General features: G+C 43.9%; 1 protein-coding gene across 1 annotated transcript in view; it reads right to left on the minus strand.

Moving 5' to 3' along the window:
- The window catches only part of KCMF1 (potassium channel modulatory factor 1), a 254,961-nt gene extending 244,998 nt beyond the window's left edge, over positions 1 to 9,963 (minus strand). Inside the window, exon 1 of the mRNA XM_085640951.1 lies at positions 9,381 to 9,963. Coding sequence (XP_085497077.1) covers positions 9,381 to 9,396 — 16 coding nt within the window. The 5' untranslated portion in view covers positions 9,397 to 9,963. The remainder of the gene's footprint in view (positions 1 to 9,380) is intronic.
- Between the last annotated feature and the right edge of the window lie 270 nt (positions 9,964 to 10,233).

Consider the following 10,233-nt stretch of genomic DNA (forward strand, 5'->3'; position numbering starts at 1 on the left):
TCTCTCAGATTATGCCAGGGCTCATATTATATCAGGGTTAAGATTCTAGCAAGGCTCTGACATTGCCATCTTACTAGAAATCTACATACATGGGCTGGAAGTAGGAGGGAAGAGGCCAGTCAGTCAGTCAAAACCACTTTATTCGATTAATTAAAATCATAAAAGTATGCTATACAAATACAATATTTAAAATCTTAATAAATACAAATATACAGATAAAAATATTCCAATTAAAATTCCATAATTGATCATAAGCAAACTTAAGTAGCTAATACAGATTTAATTTCCTAGTGCTAGAGGGAATCAACGTCTTATAATATTTTTAGTCTAACCCTCCTTTCTCTAACAGCTGCTACTAAAAAGCTAGCAACACTAAACATAATTAATGGACACTCAAGCAAGTATAAAAACAATAGGGCTGGTTTACATTGTGTAAAATTCATGCTTTTTAACAGAGGAGTGATAAATCTTTTCCTTGCGTGTTTAAAAAAAGGACAAAAGAACATAAAGTGCATAGTGTCTTGTGGAGAGAAGTCATCACACTTACATGGGGCAACATCTTCTAGTCTATTCCAGCCCTCCACATCCCATAAAACCATATGTAATTGGTTGAACCGCAATTTGGTCAACAACCATCTATGGAAAGGGTTGGAAACAATAGTAAGGTATAAAGACAGCCCTGGGGACTGGGATACCAAAGCGTGAGCCCTGACAGAGGGTTTACGAAGTTCCTCTCCCTCACGCTCGGCCTCCCTTAATTTCATAAAATTAGATTTAACCCACTCGAGATCTGCCTTACATAAAGTTTCTGGGTTAGAGAAAATATCAGGTCTCCCAATGTATGTAGATAACGACTCTATGTTAGACAGCCACTGGATTTTATTCCTGTTGTCAAGTCGGATACAGTCCTTTAGGATTTTGTGATTTAAAGTAAGATTCGGGTTTAACCATATTTTAATCCATAGCAGTAAAGGAGCTAATTTAATCATGTCTGCTATGTAACCAATCCCGAGTTCCAAATGGACTGAGTAAGAAGCAGTTGAATTGGGGAGGCCAAGGAGAGAACGCAGAAATTTATTTTCCTCCGTTTGGATCACGTCATGTTTGATATAACCCCAGATTGATGCCCCATACCTTACAATAGAAATAGTTTTAGCTTTGTAGATTGTTAATATTGCCTCTATCGGCTTTCCTCCCAACCTTTTTGCAAAACCGAGTACTGCCGCAGAGGAGTTTCTCGCAGAATTTGCCTTTATTGAGAGTTGGGGGGTCCAAGAACCCTTGTCATCAAAAACTACTCCCAAGTAAGTGAATACCTTCACTCTTGAAACTTGAACTCCCCCACAAAAAAATGCCTTTACATTGTTTTTTGCTTGTCCCAACGACATAACATGAGATTTGCCGTTGTTGACCACCAGGTCCAGGCTATGCATGAAGTCCCCAAACGAGTCCAACAATCTCTGCAGGGCCAAGGGGGTTCTGGCCAGCAGGACAGCATCATCCGCGTATAGGAGGACCGGAATCGGGGTACCTCCCATGCGCGGAATATCCTGCGTTACTGCCAACAGATTTTGCTCCAAGGCGTTTATGTATAAGGTGAACAACATGGGTGCTAGTATGCATCCCTGCCGAACCCCTCTACTAGACTTAAAACTAGACGTGCACTTCCCCTCGGTCGTCATCCTTATCGAGGCATTCAGGTCTTTATGGAGCTCAGCAAGGAAATACACAAGGGAACGGTCGAGTCCCATCTCCAGGAGCATTGTCCACAGCCTTGACCTGTTAACAAGGTCAAAAGCTGTGGACAAGTCCATAAAACCTAGATAGATGGAGCCCCCAGCCGCCCTAGTGTATTTAGCTGTTATTAGAAGGAGGTTCAGACATTGATCCTCCGTGCTCCGCCCGGCTCTAAAGCCGTATTGGGCATCTGACAGAATGTTATTGTCAGTGGCCCACCCCGTTATCCTAGCAAGTATAACCTTCCCCAATATTTTTATGGAGGAGTCTAACAGGGATATGGGCCTATAACATCTAGGATCAGCCCTTTGACCTTTCTTGAACACCGGTATTATAATGGAACGAGACCAAGATTTAGGGAAACCCACACTAACCGAGTTGTTAAATACATTAGTCAATATGTTGGCCCAAAACAATGAGTTGGCCTTGTACAAATCGGTAGGAACTCCATCGGGTCCAGGAGCCTTCTTTCCTGCAGATTCTTCAATAGCTTTGGTAGCCTCTCCTATACTAAACCTAACTGGAGTAGGGGAGGGTTCCAAAGCTTGTCCAGGAAAGGTTTCTAAATCAAGATCACTGCCATAAATATTTTTAAAATGGCACAGCCAGTCCTCCTCTGCTATATTGGTTTCCAGCACACTATTATTAACATTGGAAAAGAGGGGAGTATTAATGATTGACCAAAATTTCGCGCTATCTTTTAGGGTTGCTTTGTCCATAAGTTCGGCCCAAGCATTGTGTTTAATTTCTTTTTTCCGGACCAGCAGCGTTTTTTTGTAATCGCTTCTTAACTGCAACACCAAGGTTTTATTCCTCGGGGAAGCCTGACGCGCTTTAAGATTATTATAAGATTTAGTGCAATTGTGGTCAAACCAACCAATGGCTAAACTCTTAGAGGGTGGTCTACTTTTTCTAGTTAAGTCATTTGCCACTATGGAGCAGATAACTTCAAACGAGGTTATTACTTGAGTCCCCGTGGAATGAGGATCTCCACAGATTTCCAAGTCTATGGCCGCCTCTAGCTTAATGGACTTGAAAAACTCCCCTGGAATTACCTTACTCCAGTTTAGCCTCCTCCCTTGATCCTTTGCCTTAACTTCGAGGTCCACCATATGAGGGGTTGAGGTATTTAAGAAGGAGAGACCATCTAGCAGTTCGATTGCCACTGGGTTATGATCACTAAAAATTGATTGTATGGCATTGTAAGAAAGTACATATTTTAAAAGACCAGAAGAAAGAAATATGTAGTCAATTATTGTATTGCTATCCCTGCCAGTGAATGTGGGAACCCGTGATCTTTGATCATAGAAGCCTGGATCATACAACTGATTTTCAGATAAAAGCTTTTCCAGTGCTTCCCCCTTACTTGAATGCTCAAAGTGTTGCGGGGATGTCAAATCTGGCCCATCGATGTCAGTTAAACAACAATTTTGACTACATAAATGCACATTAAAATCACCTAACAAAATATAATGACAAAAAGTGGTTTGCTTCAAAGAATAAGTATTTAAAAAATCCGCCAACCATAACAGATAAGCGTTCGGCGAATCCCCATACTGAGAGTTATAACAGTTTACTAATAGTAGTTTCGTGTTATCGGTAAATTTAAATTCCAGGATAAGAAAATTATTAGAAGAACAGGTTATCCTGCTAACTGACCCTTTTAATTTCACCGAGAGCAAAACCACTAGTCCCCCTATAGCCCTCCCAGATACCGGTTTTAGTGCTGGAACAAAATAGGACGTAAAACCGTCCAACCAAAAATCACAAGCAGTCTCCCAGGTCTCTTGAAATGCCAAAATATCAGTCTTTCAAAAAGCTTAACCAAGAAGTATTGTCTCTCTTAGAGCGTAGGCCCGCAACATTCCATGTTAACATTTTAATTGTTTCCCCCTTACGGTTACCCTCAGTCATATGACTAGGGTTAATACCTACGGGGGGTGCGGGCAATTGGTTTTCTTCCTGGGAAACCTGATCGGGTGAGGACTCGTCCCCCACTCGGGTACTAACCTCTTGTCAGTCGCACATATCCAGTAAAGAGAATGCCTCAAACCGATTGCTCGTGGGGATATTAGGCCCATACACAGACTGATTTTCAGCTCCTAAACCCTGAAGGGAGAACGACATCGGTGCCGTCACTGGTGTGTGATTTCTCAAATTTGTAGGGTGGAGGAGTTCTCTAGGGGGGTAGTAATTATAAAAGAAACCAAGGGGACGCGCCTGAATACTATTGACATCTTGTACCAGGGAGGCGGCCCTCAATAAAACCGTAGCCACATGTTGTGTGTATCTAAAATTAACTATAACATATTCACCTGTGCAGGATTTTTTGGAAGGTCCGATCCAATTTGCTCTTCTTGTGCTTAAAATATCATCAGCTAGATTAAATGGGAACCCACACTTCCTATGCAACCAAGAAACAGATTTCTGCTTAAGGGAGTCATGTGATTCGTTATGCAATGAGACTGAGTGACTGTCCTGTGGCGGTACGTTGGTTAAAACCACAAAGTAAGGGGAGCATGCCGGGGGTAAATGTATAGATCTACTTTTCATTTCCCCCCCGCCTTTATAGGCCGGGACCGACTCCTTTACTAGTGGAGTAACTATGCTTGAGGATACAGTGGGCACTGGGGGGGTTGGTATGACTAAAGCATTATTATTAGGGAGCCGAGAAGGTAGCTGTTGTTGTTCTACTATAGCTAAGCTCTCTTGCCCAGGTACACACTGCCCCTTCTTTTTATTACTGTCTACCTGGTTTAAGTGTTTTGTTAACAAACCACCTAGCCTCTTAACCTCATCTGCGACCATGTCAAGTCTCCGGACTAAAGGTTGCATAAGTAGTTCTAGTTTAGCTTCAAGTAAGACCTCTACTGAGGTAAGTAATTGTGAGAATTGATCAGAGTGTAATGGTGTGTTTACAACATTCTTGCCGCTACGAGCATTGAAGGCCGCATCTAGATCGGCCTGTAGTCGTTCCGTATTGTCAGCCCCTTTTTTTTTTCTTTATATACCCCCCCCCCTATTACTTGGCTGCTATCTACACTTCCTAACGGGTCTAACGTCGGGGGTGATCTCGTCAGTAACTTCACTCTCTATTATGTACGTCTAAATCTGAGGAATCCATATGAACCAGAGCTGTAACTGTAGCAGCGACTGTGGAGGGTGACTCGCAAGTACCAGTTGCCAACGGACTCACTACAGATGTTAGGGGATCAGGAGTACTGACTTGGGGGTTATCCATTCCCAGAGAGGCCCTTCGGTCGCTATTTATTTTAGTAACCTTTTTCACTAGATAGTTGTCGAGAGGGCCTGTCCCCAATATAGGTAGGTCCCTTTGACCGATAGGCATTGTGACAGTGGGAAAAGGTAATAGTTATCGGCAGCGGTGGAATATGCAGAGGCCTAATAACACTATTTGACAATATAACAGGGGAACAGTTTACCAGAAGAGATGTCTTCTCAGTTCTGATCCTCCAAAGTAAAATACACACAGTATCGCTCAGCCCAGCCCGGACCAGTCCCGGACTGTCACAGACTGTCCCGCCCTTGTCCCGGGCTTCTCCCGGCGCCGACCCGCGATGCGGGGGCGCTGATGAAATTTAAACGCCTCCAGGTGCGAAAGTTCGTCCGGCAGCTTCCGGGTCCACCGCTAGGGCAGTAGGGAAATGTAGTTGTCCGGGCTCAACAGGACCGGCACAGCGAAGGAAGGCAGGCTATCAGGACCACGCCACACCGCACAGCAACGACACAGCCCCACCACAGGTCTGCGAGAGGGAAGAGGCAATTCAAGAGTTGTAATGCTGTGTGAGTCAGCACACCCACTGTTGAAGAGTTTTCACCAATTCCTCTTTGATCCCATCCCTTCCTGAAATGGTTGGAAATGTACTCTTCATATGGGCATATGTTAAACTTTTTCCTGGGTGTGATAAAAGGTGGTAGGGAAAGAATCTATGCTTATATATGTTATTTCTATAGCACGAACAAGCCAAAAGGCAGCGGAATGCTGTACATGGGTCAAAGGCAAGTTTAAAGTCAGAGTAAAAGGAAAGGAAGCCGAGTTGTGGATGGTTCGTGCATAGATATGTGATGTTCTTTAAAGAGATGAGTCTTCAACTCTTTACTAAATTGGAGCAGCGCCTTGGTGGTCCTGATAGATAAGGGGCTGTTTTTCCAGATCATGGCTGAATAGATGGAAAAGGCCTAGGGGCATATTATCAAGAACAGCGTTAAAATTACCGCAGCTTTAGCGGCAGGAAAGAGGCGGTAACAGGCTTGATAATATGCCCTTGAAAATTCCAATAGAAGCCCATGTTCTGGTGTGAACATGGGCTTCTATTGGAATTCTCTAGGGCATATTATCAAGCCCATTATCGCCGCTAAAGCGGCAATAATTTTAACCCCGTTCTTGATAATATGCCCCCTGGCCTGTTGTCTTGTTTTGTTTTCTTTTTTGTACTTCTTAATCTGAAATCTTATGGTGTCCTGGCTGTGGGTGTGCCGAGAATCACCAGAGATGGCAAGCTTGTCTGCAATATAAGGAGGGGTGCTGGTTGTGATGATTTTGCAAATGATGCCGCTGATTTAGAAGATGTTGCGTGCTGGCAAAGGAGGCCAATGGAGTTCCATCCCGGTGGGGGTGATGTGATCATATTTCTACAGACCCTGGATGAGACCAGCTTCAGTACATAGGATGTTCCTAAGGGGTGGGGGGGTCAGTGTGACGTCTGGAAGGCTATGTGGTAGGGCATTGTCACCATCTAAATGCAAAAGTACAAGGGCTTGAGTAGTTTGGAAGTCGATTTCTGGAAGAAATGGTTTGACTTTCTTTAGATGAGACATCTTTGTTTTTCTTTTACCAATGTGTTCCTTGAGGAAGAGATTGGTGTCCAGGATGACTCCAAGGGATTTGGCATTCTGTGAGTGTTGGGGTTCAAAGCATTCAAGATTTATGTAATTGAGCAATGTTTGTACTGTATCTTGTTTGTTGTCCTAAGCAAATAATAGGAATTTTGTATTGGCTGGGTTGGGCTTCAGGAAGGCGCAGGATTTACAGGTCTGGATGATGTGCAAGCAGTGTTTGAGACATAGCATATCTAAAGTAGAAGAGACTTTTAAGTCCAGTTGTGTATCTTTGGCATATTGTATCAGCGCCGTATTGGTAAATCTTTGTGATGTTATCTGTGAAAATAAACTTACAATCCCTAATAGGTTTTAGCATTAGCAAATGTGTAAATTTGCTCAAGCAAAATGGAATTCACAAATGTTTGCTAGGAGTATGGCTTCCTGTCCTGTAAACTCTTGGGAATTCCTCAAAGTTGTAAATCTGCACAAATGCAAGGATATATAATGGTAGCTGAACTTTTATGACCAAGTCCCCACATTTATTTTCATGTTGCACATTACGTTTTTACAACGATTCTCTGTTATCGACCTTGGGTATTGGCTTGCAGCAAACACATTTTGCAAAACGATTCCTCAGCAAAAGGGTATTTAAAAAAAAAAATCACAACAGTTTTTTCAGTTTGCTAACATTTTGTGCACATTTTATTTGGAAAGCAAACATTTGCATATGTGTGCATGTATTCAAGGAGTATTCAAGGATCATTTTAAGCAGCCTAAAATGATTACAATTTGCAAAAGTGTGTACACACAATTGTACACCGAAATCACGGTCAGTAATGTTAACTGTGATTGCAGCTCACTGAATTCTGAATTTCCTATCAGCACTTACCCAAAAAGGAAAGGATTTGCATTAGGGAGTCACATATTCACGTTTGAATAACTTACACATACGGACAAAAATCTTGCCCTAGTGGAAAGCAATTGTTTTTCATAGGTCCATACTGTGGTACTGTAATCTGGCAAACAACAAGGGGATATACAAAACAAATTACAAAACGTGATCTCCTTCACTTCAAAAAACACACCCTAGGTATTGGGTGATAGAAACTCTGCAGTTATACCAATTACTGAAGTTGTCTTGCACAGAAATAGAGAAGTATGCTTATTAATACTTTTCTCGATGTCCTGGAATAAAATAGTGTATGTAAAACAGACTTTTCTCTCAGCAGGACACAAATATTGTGCTAACAGCTTGTCATTAAAAAGGATACCCCTCTTTAACGATGCACATCTCAGTTTGTTTAAAACCCCTTCTGTGTTATGTGCTCATGGGCTTGGAGGGAATTATGGAAGAATTTCTTCAAAATAAAGTAGCGGAAAGGGGTAATATGGGTAGCCATGGTGTACAACCAATGCAGCACATCTGGGAGTTACAGGCCCCGTGTGTCCACTTTATGCACTTAAGGCAAGGGCTTGTAACCAATGGTCTGTGAGCAATGAACACGTCACTATGCTAATGATTTGTTTTTAATTTATTGCATGCATGTATATCATATGTTGGAGTCATGAGAAAAGATATTATTCTGGTGGACCAACACAAATATTCCACATTTATGGGAACCTGTGACATTCTGTATATCAGCTTGCACAGCAAACCTCGCCCTGATAAAAAAAAAATGCAACCAAATACATTTCTGGATGTGACCAAGAGAGGACTATGAACCTTTCTAAGGTGACCAGCAAAGAGATTGGAGGAGTGCTACTGCTCTTCATAACACCATTAAGAGCCTAAATGCCCCAGCACAGCCAGAGAAAATGGCAGGTTACAGGGCATCCATAATAATGACTGAAGACAGAGAACATTTGCATATCACACTCATTGGTGAATAAACAATATTGCTACCTTTGTTGTCACGGTACTGTTGAGCCGAATGTATGACAAATATCACAACGTTGTATTACGATATAACCAACAAGTGGCGATATAAGTTCCTGGGTCTGACTCTCCATTCTGACACTGCCTTTTCCCGGGTCTTGAGACATGCTTTCAGAGCAGGGTGGGGTGCCTTGATCAAACTATGTTTTGCCCCATTCTAATCAGGCACCAAGCATTCTCGGTTTTAACGTTTTTCTTGGACTGACCTTGGTTTGCAGTCCGATCCTATTCTCTTGGAGTTACTTAACGAAACGGTTCATATTTAAACTTGTTTGGCTAGATTATAATGCTGCCCCCTCTGACATAGAGCTAAAGGCTTTTACTGAGCAGACCCCGGACAGAAGAAGGTCCAATGCCTACCCAAAGACTCTAAAGTATGAGGGAGCTTAAGCCCAATCGAATGGGCCTTCCACCTCTTCCTATTTTGCGTGTTACTAAGATGTATAGGCGTGTGCGTGCTTTGCGGGAAGGGGGTGGGAGGTAGGTCGAAAATCCATGTAGGAAGGAGGCCACCATCATCAAATAAACGCTATGGTGTGGTGGAACGGAGGTTGTCCCACTCGAAAGCTACGGGACTTCTAAGGGGTGGGAGGGGTTTCTACATTTTATTGAGTGTGGGGTACTGAATGCTCAGTGTCGTTTTTCAACACCTGTCGGAGAAGTCCTGTCCCTTCAAAATCGCCCACCCCCGGCATCCCCACAAGCACACTAGAACAGATGGAACTTCAATCCCAATTTCGCGCACCCGCTGTCTAAAAGCGAGCCGCTAGGGAGGACATTAACATTCAAAAGCAATGGACCCTCGGACGGAGCCAATACTTCCCCCTCTAGCCACGGCGAGTGTCACCAACCCTACGTAACTCACCTTCATGTCGGGACATCCTAGGCCGCTGCGAGCGCCGGGCAGCGCTGCTCCTCCCCGGGGCTCCCCAGCACCTCAGAAAGCAGCCCGGAAACAAAAGGCCGCTGGGTGGTGAGGGCGGCTCAGGCCCGGTTCTCTTCCGTCTCACGGCTACACCGTGCTCGCCACCGGTGCTCGCAGGCCCTGCTCGCTCTCAGCACCGCCAGCCCCGCCTCCGCCGCTGTGTCACAGGCAGCCCGGCCAGAGGAAGAGGAAGTGCGAGCGACGCGGCCTGCCGGGTCACAGGGGAGGGGGAGGACGCTCATCCGTACAGCCCATCTCTGAGCTCACAAGCCGGATTACCGGCTTCTCAGCAATAGCGTTTGTGTTACCGTTCTCACACTACACCAGAGCCCTTCCCGACGCAGCAATACATTTATTCTTTACCAAATCTGAAGAACAGGGCCTCACGCCTACCGCCCTTACAGTAGGAGCGTGCCTCTTCTCATCTAGCAACTCCACATCGGCTCCCTGACCCTCGACACCGCCACACCAGGACCGCGCCCTACCTCCTCGATTCCTAACGCAATTATACACACTGAACCTCTAGTCCTGACAGCACACCATCATTTGGATGGTGTCGGTAATTTAGAATTTTATCATCCACCTAACAGATAAAATGCGTCCATAGACTTCGATCTGTGCATTCCTGTTGCAAACCTTTTTTTACCCAAATCAAATGGCTTACCTCAATTACTTTAATACGATTACTCATTTAAACATGTTTCACATTTATTTAAGTTGTGTTGTGGGCACTAGGCCTGTATCTTATTAATATAAGAACGCAGGGAGACCAGGTTCCTAAGGATAACTGGAG

The sequence above is a fragment of the Triturus cristatus genome, chromosome 2_2, assembly GCF_964204655.1.
Source record: "Triturus cristatus chromosome 2_2, aTriCri1.1, whole genome shotgun sequence".
Classification (NCBI taxonomy): domain Eukaryota; kingdom Metazoa; phylum Chordata; class Amphibia; order Caudata; family Salamandridae; genus Triturus; species Triturus cristatus.